Source organism: Suillus paluster, assembly GCF_016628075.1.
Source record: "Suillus paluster strain FC165 chromosome Unknown EDB91scaffold_129, whole genome shotgun sequence".
Taxonomy (NCBI): Eukaryota; Fungi; Basidiomycota; class Agaricomycetes; order Boletales; family Suillaceae; genus Suillus; species Suillus paluster.
The window spans coordinates 13,645-30,200 of record NW_024537689.1 but is presented as its reverse complement, the minus strand read 5'-3'; the positions used below and the strand labels follow the sequence as shown (position 1 = coordinate 30,200).

The 16,556-nt window shown below is 47.0% G+C and overlaps 5 protein-coding genes across 5 annotated transcripts; 4 read left to right on the top strand and 1 right to left on the bottom strand.

Annotated features, from left to right (window-relative positions):
• Positions 1-5,770: 5,770 nt before the first annotated feature.
• EDB91DRAFT_1255159 (uncharacterized protein) lies at positions 5,771-7,855 on the top strand (the record flags this gene model as incomplete). The annotated part of the gene is made up of 3 exons (XM_041323929.1): positions 5,771-6,280; positions 6,402-6,623; positions 6,674-7,855. 3 exons carry the CDS (start codon positions 5,771-5,773, stop codon positions 7,853-7,855), a joined length of 1,914 nt encoding a protein of 637 aa, XP_041170533.1.
• Positions 7,856-8,568: 713 nt separating this feature from the next.
• Positions 8,569-9,426, top strand: EDB91DRAFT_1255158 (uncharacterized protein; the record flags this gene model as incomplete). Its single annotated transcript, XM_041323928.1, has 1 exon — positions 8,569-9,426. One exon carries the CDS (start codon positions 8,569-8,571, stop codon positions 9,424-9,426), a length of 858 nt encoding a protein of 285 aa, XP_041170532.1.
• Positions 9,427-10,371: 945 nt separating this feature from the next.
• Positions 10,372-11,022, top strand: EDB91DRAFT_1255157 (uncharacterized protein; the record flags this gene model as incomplete). The annotated part of the gene is made up of 1 exon (XM_041323927.1): positions 10,372-11,022. One exon carries the CDS (start codon positions 10,372-10,374, stop codon positions 11,020-11,022), a length of 651 nt encoding a protein of 216 aa, XP_041170531.1.
• A 378-nt stretch (positions 11,023-11,400) lies between these two features.
• On the top strand, positions 11,401-13,664 carry EDB91DRAFT_1255156 (uncharacterized protein; the record flags this gene model as incomplete). The annotated part of the gene is made up of 9 exons (XM_041323926.1): positions 11,401-11,436; positions 11,481-11,714; positions 11,771-11,880; positions 12,646-12,863; positions 12,911-12,948; positions 13,000-13,188; positions 13,238-13,381; positions 13,427-13,494; positions 13,562-13,664. 9 exons carry the CDS (start codon positions 11,401-11,403, stop codon positions 13,662-13,664), a joined length of 1,140 nt encoding a protein of 379 aa, XP_041170530.1.
• A 695-nt stretch (positions 13,665-14,359) lies between these two features.
• EDB91DRAFT_1004527 (uncharacterized protein) lies at positions 14,360-14,832 on the bottom strand (the record flags this gene model as incomplete). Its single annotated transcript, XM_041312290.1, has 3 exons — positions 14,360-14,430; positions 14,490-14,703; positions 14,755-14,832. Coding segments are annotated over 3 exons (363 nt in total), but the record flags the coding sequence as incomplete, so codon positions are not given.
• Between the last annotated feature and the right edge of the window lie 1,724 nt (positions 14,833-16,556).

The window sequence follows — 16,556 nt, the reverse complement described above, 5'->3', positions numbered from 1 at the left end:
TACTATGCACCTTCTAGACACATTGATAGGACAGTAATGATAACACTGAGTGCAATAATCATCAGGGTCAAGCTCGTTTGATTGAAAAAAAGGTTCACGTCACATTAGGAAGAACATGATCGTGGTAGCGCGGTGATCATGGTAGCATGGTGATCATGGTAGCGTGGTGATCGTGGTAGCGCGGTGATCATGGTAGCGCGGGACTTGGGCAAGGACACGTCGCATGGAGAGTAAAAGCAAACACCGGCAAAGACTGATCAACACGAGGTTGGAGCAATCAAAAGGAGCGGGTAGAGCTGGGCCAGGAATGACTGCGGTAGCGAGCACATTGTTGAGGACGATGCAGGGCGTGAAAGAGAGAGACGTTGGAGGCGTTAGAGGCGTCAGGAGGCATAAGGACAGCAACATACCTTGTAGCTCCTGGCAAGAGATTATACAGGGCAACGAGAGAAGGAAAAGAGTGTCATAGAATGCAAGGGTGTCGACAAGCTAAAACCAAAAGAACAGCTAGAGTTGGGAGAGGAATGAGTGGGATAGCGAGCACGTCGTCAAGGATGATGTGGAGATGGAAAGAGAGGGGCGTGGGAACCATCAGAAGGCGTAGCAGCAGTGTTGTAAGGGAGATATCCGGGGAGATGACAAATCAATAGCCTGATATGTTATTTATATAATGTATGTTATTTATATTATATATATGTTATTTACCCGCCCTCTTAATATTCCTGAAGTCACTGCTGATTGTTGCAGCTATCGCTGAAGTACTGCAGCGTAGGTTTGCCCCCCTCGTTAGTAACAAATATGTTATACTATGTACGTTACTAACAAGTGTGGGAATAGGTGTCACTCAGGTGACTTGACGCACCTTTTCAATGCGGTCTTCTCTCATCATGTCTATTACCAGCCATGGTGTTGTTTTCCTACAGTTGTCCTTCAAAAGCCGGGAAAGCCCAACTACTCAATCCCGAAAGCCTTCCGTCCAATTGCCCTACTCAACACCATCGGCAAGCTTCTCACGGCTGTTGTAGCAGAACAATTGACTTACATATTGGAACACCATTGACTCCTCCCAAACACACACTTTGGTGGACGCCCAGGAAGGTCCACAACAGACTCCCTCCATCTTTTGGAGGAAACCGTTAAAAATGCATGGAGGTCACACAAAGTAGTATCGGTGCTGTTCCTGGACATAGAGGGCGCCTTCCCCAATGCTGTCACAAAAAGACTACTCCATAATATGTGCATGAGGTGCATCCCAGGTGATCTCATTCATTTCACAGAACAGGTACTCACAAACCAACAAACACAGCTCAAATTTGACAGATTTGTATCGGATTGGTTCCCGGTTACCAATGGTATCGGACAGGGAGATCCATTATCAATGATCCTGTATATCATCTATAGTTTGGGGCTGGTAGACATAGCGGAACCCCGGAGGGGACGAGAATCACTCAAAGAGCTAACTCTCGCCTTTGTGGATGACACTGCCTTCATTGCTGTAGCAAAGGACTTCACCAAAGCCCATTGTACATTAGCAGACATGTTAGAACGTCTGGGCAGGGGCTATGAATGGTCATGAGATCATAACTCTCAGTTTGAGACTAATAAGTTTGCATTAATGGACTTCTCGATGAATCAACATAAAGAGCGCCCCCTTATGCACCTTCAGGGATCCGTTATTCAGCTGACACCAACCCATTGTTTTCTGGGCATAATATTAGATCAGGAACTGTGGTGGAAAGCTCAAGTAGATAATGCTGTCGCCTGGGGAACAACCTATGTATTCCAGCTACATTGTCTCTCCTCTGTTTCCAAGGGCATACCACTTCGTTTAATGCACCAACTATATCAGGCTGTCACCATACCGAAAATGCTCTATGCAGCCAATCTTTGGTTTTCACTGACACACCGCGAGGGAACAGACAAACTCCAACAAGGCTCATTCGGCATCGCCAAGAAGCTCTCCTCCGTTCAATGTATCGCAGCCATCGCTATAACGGGAGCCATGAAAACCACAGCAACGGACATACTTGAAGTTCACACCAACCTCCTACTCACCAACCTCCTACTCACCACCCTTCTCCTCCAGAACACGTGCTACCGAGCTATCATTTGCCTCGCCACTCACCCAAAGACCCATCCCCTCTATGATCCCCTGCAATGAGCCGCAAGGACCTATGTCACCTCACATCGGTCGTCCCTACACAGACTCACTCACTGCTTCTCCATCACCCCTGACGACGTCGAAACACTCATCCCATCGCGTTGTTCCCCTTCTTCCTTGAACCCTTGGACCACACACATAGCCAACTCCAAAGCAGATGCCATCACCGAACACGAACAACTAGAAGATAATATCCAGATTTACAGCGACAGTTCAGGATATAAAGGAAAGATTGGAGCCACTGCAGTGCTCTTCCGTGTGGGAAGACCCCCTAGAACACTGAGATTTCACCTGGGAACAGACAAAGAACACATGGTGTTTGAAGCGGAAGAGGTCGGGTTAACGCTGGCACTTCCCCATGTCCATCTCAATAGACAACCAAGCCTCAATACAAGCGGGTGAGAGCTTCTATTCATGACCAGGCTCCTATCTGGCAGATCGCTTTCGCAGGATGATGGGAAACATTGCCAAGATCCATGATGATTTCGCAGTGACTGTTCAATGGGTACCAGGCCACTCAGACGTTAATGGCAATGAAGAAGCAGACAAACAGGCGAAGTTAGCAGTGGAAAGCAGATGGAACAATAGCCCCTCGGCTAAACTGCCCAAATTCCTCCATCATGACACCCTCCCACTCAGCATCTCAGCACTCAAAGAAGTACACCACAAGGAAATGCACAATTGATGGGAACAACTTTGGCGTAAATCGCCGAGATTCAACTGCATGCATCAACTCGACCCCAAGCTTATTCATCGCTCTTTTGTCAAGCTCACGGCAGAATTCCCCAAGCGACTCACCGGACTGTACATGGCCCTCTGCACAGGACACACACCGCTCAACAAGCATCTTCATCGCATCGGCAAGATCGAAAGCCTGTGCTGCCCACACTGTCCAAATATCGACGAGACTGTACATCACCTCTTGATCACTTGTCCGCAATACCGACACGAACGCCACCTTCTGACCTGCACCCTAGGACGTAGAGCCACGTCTATACCATATCTCCTCTCCGACCCAGAAGCCACCCCACATCTCATCTGATTCGTCAATGCTACAGGGAGAATGAAAGCCACCTTCGGTGAAGTACTTCTACCTCACACAACCACAGACAGATAATCACTTGCTCCCGTTAACGACAGATCATTAGGATACTATGCACTGTGATACCAGATGCCTAGTGCTGTCATCCCCTACTTCGCTGCCTCCCCCCATCACCTCACCTCTCCCTCACCCACTCGTCCACACAGAATCACCATCACTACCTTGGATTCAGTCAGTGAATCTGAAGAATCCTCTCATCAACCACAAGACCCTTCCCATATTACATTCACTGCATTCAAACCGATTCCTGTACCAAGCCTACCTAGTAGGCCAAGTACGTATTCCACAGTATATCTGATAGTTGTGTACAATCTACGCACCAAAGTTTGAAGTCATCTCACCTCTAATGAATTGCGCGCCTAAAACGGCCGGCAGTGTGGGTACAACAATTCTGCTGGGTGCAGAAAGTGTTGGGTCTTGCTGCCTGCTGCTATACCTGCAAGGAGGTGCATTCGACCCTAGAGGGTTTCTGGACTAGAGCTAGGTAGTGCTCAGAGAGAAAAGTGAATCAAGAGAGCACTGCTCATGGTGGTGGCTCAAGAAGATTGATTGTTTACATAAGCAGTAAAAATGCGTACATAAACTAAGGAAAGTAATAGCAAGTGAAACTAAGTAAAAACCATTAATACAAGCCCAGAGTAACATGACTCCCTACAGCAGGAATGGTGGACTGATGGGGCACGTCCCACATCAGGGCATTCACAGATTCAGAGATGCAACCAGGGCACTGGGGGCCCTTAGACTAGACTAGACAGTACTGTCCTCCATAGAGTAAACTCTCAATAGGACATAAATTGGAATCAAAAAAAGAAAAAAAAAAAAGTATTCCCCCTGCTCCTTTCCGCCCTCTGCACTATCCTCCGCCTTCCCCGCTCCAATCAAGTATTCCCCCTGCTCCTTTCCACCCTCCACATTATCCTCTGCATCTTCTGCTCTGCTCCTAGTCGGCCTGCCACTAGTAGCACTTACCTCTCAATCCTCAAAGTGGACCTAAGCGGACCACTCATCCTATTGTCGGACAACATTGGACCCGCTCCAAATTCAGGGCACATACTCAGCTAAGGGCACAGCACAAGAGCTGAAGCCAAGCCCCGACCCCTCCACTTCTTGAGCTGGCACAGTACCTAACAAGGGGGAGATGTAACAACTGCGCTTAACTGCACGTACCACATCCCTTTGATTTGTTTGTCTTTCTTTTGACCTTTAACTTTACCCCTCAAATATGCGCTTATATTCAATATCTGTCTGTCATTGTGATACTGATATATGTCTCTTATTTATTCAATCTGAGTAAATTAGCTACTCCTTATCTCATTAGATTACTCCCTGTTTATCCCGAGTCTCATATAGCCCTAGCTGCACTTACTTATATATGAGTTGGAGTACTACATCAGCAAACATTGATTTCGCAACAATTCCCACACACTTGACAAGTCCGCACAAGTCCGCACAAGGATCACAGGTCCCACAGACATCATAAACAAATGACCACAAGCAAGTGCAAGCCCACAAGCTCACACACTGTACAAGCGACACAAGCCGTTACACTCTGTAGCACTTGTAAATGACATATATCACACTAGCGAGTTTATATACATATATGCGCAGTGAGGAGAACGGACTATTTACTATTCTACAAGGTCTTATTTTCATTTTTATTAATAACAGTGGTACAGTAGAAATGCTCATAATGCATAATTTTAAAAAATCAAAACAAATCCCTAGAAAATCATTCTTGGCACCACCAAACTATCCATTACCAACAATAAATGGACCAGGCCCATCGCTATCCATGGATTGCTTTTTGTGCCAAAAGTCATTGTGTTCTAATTTGTTATGAATCATTATGCATTATGCATTATGAGCATTTCTACTGTACTATGAAACAAAAATGTACTTACTACTCAGTGTCATGCTCAAATAGTAAACATTGTGATACTGTTTTTCCTCCAGCGCTCTGAGTGCATGCGTCTGACATTGAGGTCAGCCAATAATAGACGCTGATTTGCAGCTTCTGCCTGGCGGTAGGAGATATGGATAAGTATTTGATGGTGCTCCAAAAGGCAGTCGGCCAGGTGTTTTTGAGCTTGACACACTTTGCATTTGGCCTGGGCTGCCTCGAGTGCGAGGTTGGAGTCTTCTTCTTCTGCTGGCTGATCAAACAAGTAGCTGGACTTGGCTGAGCCTCGTTCCTGCAGATGGTGGGATATGAGTAACAAAGCAACACATAAGCAGGTGCAACTCACAAAATGCATTGGTATAGGTAAGCTCTCGTCATCATCATCTTCCTCCTCCTTGACAGGGTGCGATTGCGGAGAATGTGTAGGGCACGGATGTCCTTTATCAGGCCAACTTTCAAGGGATGATGAGGCTCGAGGAGTTGAGGGAGGACAATAGTTAGTTTTAGGAGAGGAACAAGTAAATATCTCAGAATGAGAGAACATATGGATGTACATGTGCCTAGACTGAATGATAGAAGTGTGGGAACGTAAGTGCACGCATCATCAATGCCAACACCTACCTGTCCAAAGTGCAGGAAAGTTTTCACCAAGGACTCCAGTGTCACTCACCATCTAAGTCAGCCTCGGACATCTTGTCACAGTTCCATTCGTGACATCGTTGACATCTTGGAATTCATGGACATAGTTCCACCACGGCGATCCCTCAATCCGCCTCAGAATTTGGATATCAGTGTTGATATGGGTCAGGGATTTGGTGTTGGGGGTGACTCACAATTCGATGCTCAGGCCGAGGATTCCATGGATACCAACTTAGATGGAAGCCTCACAGGAAATTTACCTCCAACTAATGAGGAATGGTATGAGGGTGCAGCCAGGTGCTATTCTCAGGAAGGCATCACATTTCTGGATCTTTTTGACACCGACAAGCATGCAGAATACAGGAAGGAGAACCTGTTTTATCCATTCACATCAAGGGAAGAATGGGAGGTCGCTGACTTCCTCCTGTGTTCTGCCCTTGGCATGGCAGCAATCAATACCTTTTTGCAGCTCTCTATGGTATGTATCTTCCTTGTTGCTTTCATGCTTTGATCATGACATTACCTTGCAGATAAAACAATTACAACTGTCATTCAACAACGCCAAAGATTTGTGAAGCCGAGCTGAAATACTGCCAAAGGGACTGAGCTGGAAATGCCAACACATTCCATCGCTTCATGGCACAAAAAGCCCAATTCGACTATTTTGGAGGGACCCGGTCGAGTGTTTGGAGAGTCTTTTCAGTAATCCCCTCTTTCATGACCAACTTGACTTCATCCCTCGTCGCATTTACAAGACTGCGGCACAGCTCCTGCATGTGTATTCGAAATGGTTGACAGGTGATGCTGCTTGGAGCATCCAGGTACGTACTGTTTATGGACTCATGATGTGCACCATCTCACAAGACTGTAGGATCAACTGCCCCAAGGCGCAACAATCCTTGGCACCGTGCTTTCGTCTGACAAGACCAATGTCACAACAATGACAGGTGCCAGGGTCACACACCCGCTTCTGCTAGGCCTTGCCAACATTTGCATGTGCACTCGTACAAAGCTCTCATCCAAGGTGTTCATGCTCACGGCTCTCCTCCCTATCCTGCAGTACCTACACCCCAATCAACGAATGTGGGGGATGCTTGAAGATCGTCTCATCCACAAATGTCTTTTGATCATTTTGCAGCCCCTGATGAAAGCTGCCAAACTTGGAATTATGATGTCTAACCCAGTGGGAAACATCCGCCACTGTTTTACCCCCCTTGCTGCATACATTGTTGATACTCCTGAGGCATGTATGCTCACATGTGTGTGCGGTAAAACTTCTCCATTTACACTGGTGTTGTATCTGCAGTTCGGGGACAACTTTCATCACCCCGCACATACACGCGCCATCACTCTTGATCAGCTCACCAGCGTCAATATTGATCCCAATGACCTCAAAGCTTTTTTTGCTGCATGCGCGGATTTCTGGCTAAATGGTGTCTTTGCACCTTTCTGGAAGGGCTGGCGGTTTGGTGATCCTGCAATCTTCCTTACACTGGAAGCTCTGCATCACTGGCATAAGCAATTCTATGACCACGTCGTCCAATGGTGTCTTGTAGTTCTTGGAGCAGTGGAATTTGATTTCCGGATCTCAATATTGCAACCCGTCACAGGTTATCACCACTTCTCCAATGGAATCTCCAAACTGAAACAGGTCACAGGCAGAGTCCACCATGATATACAGTGTTATATTGTTGGAATGATTGCTGGTGCAGCCCCTTGTCAATTTGTGGTTGCAATTTGTGCTTTAATGGATGTCCGATACTTCGCGCAGTCTCCCTCACCTGATGACAGCGTACTGACATCTATCGACAGATTGCTCGCAATATTTCATGACAACAAAGATGCCATTATGACACTAGGTGCTTGGATGGGTACAAAGAGAGCCATCAATAATTGGCACATACCCAAGCTGGAGCTCATGCAGAGCATTACCGCTAGCATATCCCAAGTCGGCACCCTCATCCAGTGGTCCACGGATGCAACTGAACACGCACACATCTCCGAAATCAAGGAACCAGCGTGGTGCACGAACAACAACAATTACGATCCCTAGATCTGTCGTCACTTAGATCAAGCAGAGAAGCTGCATCGTTTTGCAATTGCTACAACTCTCAAGAGCCTTCCTGCTGATCCCGATCTCGAAGAACTTTGTGAGGTTGAAGGGGACAATGACAATGACAGGGACTGGGATGAGGATGAGGAAGAAAAAGGGGCAAGTAGTGAACCAATGGATCCACCAACTGCACTTTTAGAAGAGCTGAATCACACATGGACCAGTTCCAACTACTTCAGCAAAATAAGAATGTTGGCTACTGCAAGGCACGATGAAATTCCCCAGGCTCACCCTCCTTGTACGTTCCTTGCTGGCAGCACCGCCATTCATCTCAACTGTAACCCCACCTGCACTGGTGTGAAAATTGACAAGGTCGCCGATCAATTCAACATCCCAGATCTGTGGTATGCTCTCTCAGACTTCCTTCAATGCGATGCAAGGAATGGAAATGGAGTTTTTGGGGTGGGGGTCCCAAGAAGATCACTGATCGACCGCCCCTTGAATATCCCTTTCAAGCGCATTCAAATATGGCATACTGTTCGCATGCAGCAAGTTTGTCTCCACGGTCACTAGCCTGAGGGAGCACTTGCTGAACAAACTTGCCAACCATTCAGACAGACAGGTGAATTGTTGTTGTAGGGTGCGTTGGTCCACAGTACTCATTCAATACTCCATAGCATTGACTAGTCTTGACTCTGAATCCATTAGACGCCATGGCAGATGACCCACTCACTCACCAAATTTCCCCAACTTCACATGCTACTACTTTGTTCGACCTTTATCTCTGTGGCCCTTCACTCAGTTCGACGGGTTGCCCACCTGAGGGTGGTCACAGGAATGATCTCATCAAAGATCTACTCAAATCAGAGCTCAACAGCCACATCATCTTTGAAGGCAACTTGAACATCAAACACAGTGCTAGCCTTTTCCACCACCTCATTCCCAAATCGTTATTGAAGACCAAGGATATCGCAAAAATCAAGTACTATGGCAAAAATAATGGACCACCAGTATATTTCCATGGCGTGTGGAACTTCAATCGAAAAAAAAAGCACAAAGAGAACAATAAGAACATCAACTCCAGGTCAGACGACTCAGATGGCACTAGCGCAGATGTCGCTGACACGGATACCGAGGCCTTGGATTCTCAATGTTCTGGGATAATGTCTCAAGACACAGATGGCACCTGGAGCTGTGATGAATATGATGGGACCGCAGAGCCAGGATCGAAGAGGGCACGTAAGCCTTCATCGACTGAGAAAGACTTACAGTGCCTCTTCAAAGCCATTCAGTACGCCCTGCACCGTGAATCGAAAATCCGGACCAAACTTCCCTTCCAAATATCGAAAATCGAACAATACTGGTCTGCAGAGTTTGCCAACTCACCAATACCAGACCCTTACAATGCACAAAAGCCTGATCTTGCTCTGTTTTATTACAAGAGTAAAGTTTGCGAGAAAGCATGGACAGACATCCTGAGCTTTGTCGAGCATACATCCTCTGATTTCAGCAAGAGGCGTGACCTAGGAGTGTACTGGGGGTCCACCACTAAAGCATATCTCATCATGTGAGAACAGCTGGGGCATCGCTTCATCCTCTCATTCTTTATCTCTGCCGAACAACTTTATGCTCATTATTGTGACCACTTGGGCCTCATCATAACTCTTCCAACTCCCATCCAATTGTCACCTGCTCGTGTTGCTGATGCAATAGCTACTCTCTCGTTAGCGGATCCGAGCCTCTTGGGTCTCGACCCCACAACCCATATGTGCATCCCTTCTTGCAAGGGTACTCACACCGACCTAGTAGTGGGGGCGATCGGTTGGGTAACCGACAACGCTGGTAAAATATTCTCAATTATGGCTGTTCTATGGAAGAGCCAGGGTCTATTTTGTCGTGGAACAGTTTGTTACCGTGTTCGGGATCCTGTAGAAGGGAAATAATATGCGATGAAAGATTGTTGGGTGGCTGAGGTAAAGAGATTCCACAAAGTAGACGTCCTTAAGAGAGTCAAGGGCATCCCTAATGTGATCCAACTCGTAGACCATTGAGATGTCCTATTCAACAGGGAGCCTGACTGCACAGCCCACATTCGGGATAGATATGGCATCCGGCCTGAGGACAGGCCAGACAAGAAGTTTATTAACAGGTATCACCGGCGCCTTCTCTTGACCCCCTGTGGAGATCCGTTATGGGATTTCAGCTCCAGAAAGGAACTGATTTGTGCCTTTCACAATTTTGTGGTCGGTGAGTTCAGTTTCATGTGTTTGATCATGAAATGATGATCCAACAATGAGTTCTACATGGAGACCTTAGCCTGAACAATTTCATTATCCATGAAGGCATTGGGTATTTCATTGATTTTGACCATGCGTCAATCATGAAGGAGGGCAAGACATTTACTATTTCGTTTGGTACTGTAAGTTTGAACGTGAAGTTCGCAGTTCTCGCTATTGATCGTCAATCTCACTATTGCAGGGAACTGTGCCATATATTTCTATGCGCATTTTGAAACAATGTCAAAGAACACCAACATCCTCAAGAAGTCAAGGGCAAGTATTATTGCAAAGAATAGCGCCAACACCAACAGCATTGCTCAGTTGAAACTGGTTGAGCACAACCCCAGTGATGACCTCGAGTCACTGTTCTACATTTTTTTCAAATTCGTTTCAAAGTATGGGGGTGTGCACAGTGCAGTTGCTCCAACTTGGGATAAGACAACTATGCCATGGGCGGATGCTTACAAGAATTTGGGTGCTACAAGCAGTTTGCTTGCCACCTTTTTGGCAAAGAAGGGAGCCATGTCCGAAAGTGATATTCTGATAGACAGGGTATCAGACTACTTTGCAGAATTCAAGCCCATTGTTGACGAATGGCACAATCAAATTTATCGCATGAAGTCCAATCTCAACGGGGCCATTGTTCACGATCACATCTTCCAAATGCTTGTCAAATTCATTATGAAACTTGACGATGAAAAACCCACCCCATTGCCCTCTCCAGTAGCTCCCCCTGGTGCCCCCCCCCCCCTGCCCCCCCCCGGTGCTCCCCCCCCCTGCTCCCCCTGTGCTCCCCCTGGTGCCCCAAGTCATACTGGAGCTCCCCCCACAGCAGGATCTTCACTCCATCGTTCATTAAGGCTCAGCACACTGGCAGGCCAGACCTAACGATGCTAGCAGGGACTGACATAATTTTGATTCCTCTTATTACAATATCTGTGTACCTCGCTATATGTTTGTCCTTCCTATGCCTCCCTTAGTGCACCACGCCATCATGATTATGTCATGTTCATGCCCATAAACTATACCTTAGGAAGTTCATACATGATAAAGTCATCTGGACTCTGATCTCTCAGATACATGCCTCCAAAGAAGAAGCCCAGGCGTTCTTCTCCAGATCTGGAGGCAACTACTTGGCGAAGCTCAAGATCTAATTGTGGTGTTGGCAGTCATGCAGCACAGCTTCAAATAGTTGGAGAAATGGTTGCTGCCAGGAAATGACTGAAGGGTGACGATCTTCAAATCAGCAGCTCAGAAGAAAATCCTATGGCACCTTCACAGCTTCAGAAAGGGAAAAAAAATGTAATATGAATTTATTTTGACTATGTTCAAGCTAATTTTTTCAGCCTCCTGCAAAACCTTCCAGCATTCCCAAGAACAAACAGAACGAATGCAGAATAACAGGAAGCAGTCAGCATCCTCAGGCCCCTACTTCCTGTCCAAATCCATACGTGGCTCGCTCTTCCAAAAGGTTCAGATTCAAGGAACCCCAGTCCAATGGTCGCGAGAAGGCCAGGGAGGGACAGCCTATGCAGAAGGAAACACAGTCCAGTGATCACAAACGGTTGAGCAGAACATGGGTCAGTGAGACCCAAGTCATGAGAGGGAGTCTGCAGAACGTGATAGTGGTCGCCAGAAGGACAGGCAGGATATGGATGATGACAGGGAGTCTCCGCCCAGCTCTCATGGAAGTGATGAGTCTGAACATGACAATGCTGACCATGATTTCGACAGCAATACACAGATGTGAGTGTGCTTCTGTGTCGCTTGTGTGCTTCCTGATATTATACTCTCATTGCAGTGATAGAGATGTTATGCACCCATGAACGGACGACACAGGCGACACAATGGATTTCGACGAGAATCTGAATCAATCTTTTCCTGACGATGAAGCTTGGGGGGGGGGGGTATTCAACAAGGAGATCCGGATGGCGAGTGCACAGATATGGAGTAGGATAAGGTATTTACATTTTCACTCTCTATTCCTGTGTTAACTATATGTACTCAAGGCTTATGATGTTCTCGAGCATCATCATGCAAAGAATGGGCAGTGCAAAGCTCCTTCACCAACCCATTTGTCACAGGGGAAGGGAAAGGACTATCCATGTACTTTCAATTGCTCAGAATCCCCTCAGTGATGCGCATCCCAACATGTTTGCTCTAAATCTTCTCACCCACACTCTCCTCAATGCATCAGGCCCTCGAAGTCCCCTCATCAATACCCTGTTTGAACGGTTCAAAATGCTCACCTGCATGTTGTTTCTCTCGTTCAAAGTCTCCACATCAACAACAATCATCTCAGCAAGTCAGATATCCACGCGCTTCATCCTCATGTACTCAGTCTCCTCTTTGGTGCCCATCTCAACCAGTCACTTCCTCAAGTTGCAGTCACATGCAGCCCACCTCTCGTGGATGCTCTCTGTCACACTCTCCATCTGACTCTACTCTGGCTGCAAACCATGAATGCTCTTGTAGCTCTACACCCGAAGATACTCATTGATCTGGCAACAGCAAATGGAAGGTCAAGCCAAGCCAGGGGAACCCTTTGAAGCTAGGGTTTTATCCGCCCACTTGGCAAGTATTCCTGCAGACGGCTAAGTTAGAGATGCAGCTGCAGGCTGTTTTAGCCCACCCAATTCCAGAATCCCAGGACGCCCTCAACCTTACTCGAGAAGTCTTGGATGCCATGCTATGGACATACCATGAGAAGAAGAATAAACTCGAGAGAGGTATGTTCTCCTTACACCACCATCTACCCTTCTCACGTATTTTTAAGGTTACTTTCCAGAGTACAACGCAGATATGTGCCGGCTGGTAGGTTCTTCATTTATTGATGGCAAATGCACTCACTGATATGTTGATGAGCTGTGTGACGATCTCTTCACGTTCCGCACAGAGCTCAAAAAGGTCATCATCTCTATCGCAAAAAGGGCATATGATATCTTCCCACAGGGCTCCGCAATGCGAAAGGAGGAGGTTCAAAAGCAGGTCACTGCTGCTGCTACTAGGCTCCTCAAGAGCGGTGACTACCTCCGGCTCCCTGACTCGTCTGGTGTAGGTCATGACTCCTGGTAATTGCGTCATTTACATTTAATTCTTGCAGGGACAATTCAAGAATTTCATGGCGCAGGCTCTCAAGGGCGCATGTCTTGAATTCTACTACAGCAACAGCAAGAAAGCATTGAAGAACACAGACAAATTCCGCCACACAATCCCCGTCAATGCGATGCTTCTTGTAGCAGTGGTGGTATGCTTATTGTTCTATATTATTTCGTCACTGATGATTCAACAGTTGAAGGGTGTTATCTCTGGCTTTCGGGAGACCAGCACTGACAAGGTTCCTGATCTAACCGCTGAACAGTGCAGGACCCACTTCGTCAATTTACAGAAATCAGTTGACACACTGCTTAGGCAATGACACGGGTAGACCCGTGGGTGTCACCAGCATCACCTGCACCCGCACCCGCAGGTACACCCACACCCGCACAGCAGGTACACCCATGGGAGGTACACCCGCAGGTGCATACTAGCATAGCTCAAAAAAAACAAAAAATGTAAATGTAAATAAGTACTAGGTTAATTCAACACGATCCTGTCCCACCCGTCCGCGAGCTCCTCCTCAACATCACCCTCAATGTCTGGCAAGGCAGAGACTTTCAGTATATCCTCTGTCTTGATGAGATTCAGATGGCTCCAAGCATTGAGGCACAACAATGCCTGTGTTGACTGTGCAGACAGACGCAAATGAACGTGAGAGAGAAGGAGCCTACCACAACTAAAAAGACGTTCAACATCTACAGATGTAGCTACAAAAAAAAATGCTGTTAGAACAATCCACAATCGAGTAATGAGTCAAATGTACTGGGAATCATAAAATAATCAAGTGCCATGCATGATAGGTGGGGATAAGAAGTGCATCGCTCGTGCCACCATGCGATAGCATTAGTAGAAACATTCTCAACATCGGCGCTCAGGTAGCGGTCCAGTTCATTTCCTAAGTCAGTCGATGTAGGTGGCGCGAGTGCTTGCATCTTGTCAAAAATATTCTAAGTAGAACACATTGGTCAGTCACAGTAAAAGGAATGATGAGGAATAAAAAACACACCGAGTAATAGGTATCTACTGCTGGTGTAGCCAGAACATTGGCCTCGACCTCACCATCAGCATCATCTCGAATTTCCATATTCAAGTAGGACCACTCAAACTCATCGCCGACAAGATCTTCCGCAATCTTGATCCATCCATCCTCCCAGCCTGCGGACTTGAAGTAGGATAGTTTATGGCATGGGTGTAAGACTGTGATTCAAAAAACCGTCAGTGTTAATAAGTCAATAGACAGGAAAATCTTGAGATACCCATGGCAATCCTATACACCTCTGACATATCCATCATCTGATAGTATCTGTCAAGGGTTTTCTTGGCAAGTCCAATGGCAGAACGAATGGATGGTAAAAACTTCGTATCGTGAGAATACATTGTCATCCGCTCATCAATTAAGTCCATTGCAGGTATAACAGTCGCAAGATTGGGGGTTGAGCGAGAGAAGAAGAGGGTAGCGTCCTTGAGAACCTTAGCCGCCGGTAAGACATAATGGTTTGTTTATCAAACAAACTCACGCACCTTCAATATGTCACACAGTTGCCTTGTGATTTCCCACTCATTATCAGCCAGCTCGAATTTTCGCAGACCCAGCTCTCGTCACTGGGTCACAATATTGATCGCATCCTGATGTGCGAGGGCATACTGCAACATATCATAGGTCGAATTCCAATGGGTGGAGACATCGCGTTGTAGGATGCAGATCGGCACCGACATGGTACTCCCTTGATGTACTGATCCACTGCAATATTCACCCGACCCTGTGCGCTCTATCCGACTCCTTACCGATCGAACTCCCGCCCATGCACGTTCAAGCTGCTCGCACAAGCGGATCGGCTGACGACGAATCAACATGCATCATCGGTCGGTCGCGCGCGTGTTTTGCCTTTCTAGCTCACAGATACTCAGTCGAACCCCATATCCATAAAATCCTTGTCCACTGGTGCGTAGTATATTCTTCTTTGGTTTATTTGACAGATACAGTACTTTTACCTTTCAAATTCCCTATTACGTCACCTTAAGCGGCTCGGACCGACTTACTCTCACATATCCCCATACATATCACGGACGATCGACTGCATGTTCCGCCTACATGTCTAGCAAACCACGAGGTAGCCTGGACATCCCAAGCGATGATTATCTCCATTATTTACCTAGTAGCCGATTTTGTACTTAAGGAGCGCTCGCCTGTTATTGCAATCCAGTTAATTCTCACTCAGAAGCCGTGTCTTGTGTGTTCCATTCTCTTCTGATCCTATTCTCGTGTCTGTCTGCATGTTTGTCTTGAAACTTCCATTCCCCATCATCTATCTTGGTCGGCCGCACTTGCTCGCACACCGCATAGCGGTCGGTGGAAATTATAGTCGGTCGGCTTTGCGGGTAACCAGTTATGCTGAACACATATTGGATCGGCCGCCCCTTTGACTCGTTGTCACGCCCCTCGTATTTTATACTGAGGCAGCAATTCACTTTGCTTTGTTCTGCTTCCCTTGGGTCAAACTGAACATTTTAGGCTCACTACTCGAATTGGCCGTTATCGCGCTGAGGTCATAGTGGAATCTGCTCCTTACAACTGGAGCCCACCACGAGGGGTTCACCATTGCCCACCGCAAGACAACTTCGTCCAAGACCTGGCCACCCGGTAGTTCCTCAGATACATAGTCAGCTCAAAGATATTCTGCGAACCTGCGCTCGCCGCATAGAACCCACTCCAGTAGTCGAAACGTCTCAACATTCACCTCTCAATAGTCCCTCAGCCTCATCAGTCGACCTCGCACTCACGCCAAGTACTCAGGACGAATCGCCCGATATCATTGAACCCCAACCGACGTACATACATCTTCCTAGTTTTCCTCCACCATTCTTCATACGACAACCGTCCAACTTCTTCGTACCATCCGCGCCTCTTCCCATTAAACCCACTCGAATGTCGACCCACTCGTTCCAAATGCCGCTTCGCGGAACTCCAAGCGCCCCTAAATTTGACAGAAGCACACGAGACCTAATTCGGTACTTTGAAGATGTTAGTCAACTTGCCAACGCCGCGAACCTCACTCTGGCACAAGCGATCAAAGCATGTCTCTGTTACATCCACAGAGATGATGCGGAAACTTGGGAAACATTAGAAGAAACAGGCAAGGCCGACTTTGACAAGTTCGTCAACGCGGTCAAAACCCTGTATCCGGGTTGTGAAAGTGACAAATGGTATATGAGAGCTGACCTCGAATTCTTGGTAAACGCGCAAACGGCCAAGCCTATGCAGTTGCAGGACGATGTGGGAGTGTATTTGCGGCAGTTCTGCAGCGTCTCTACCTTTTTGATTA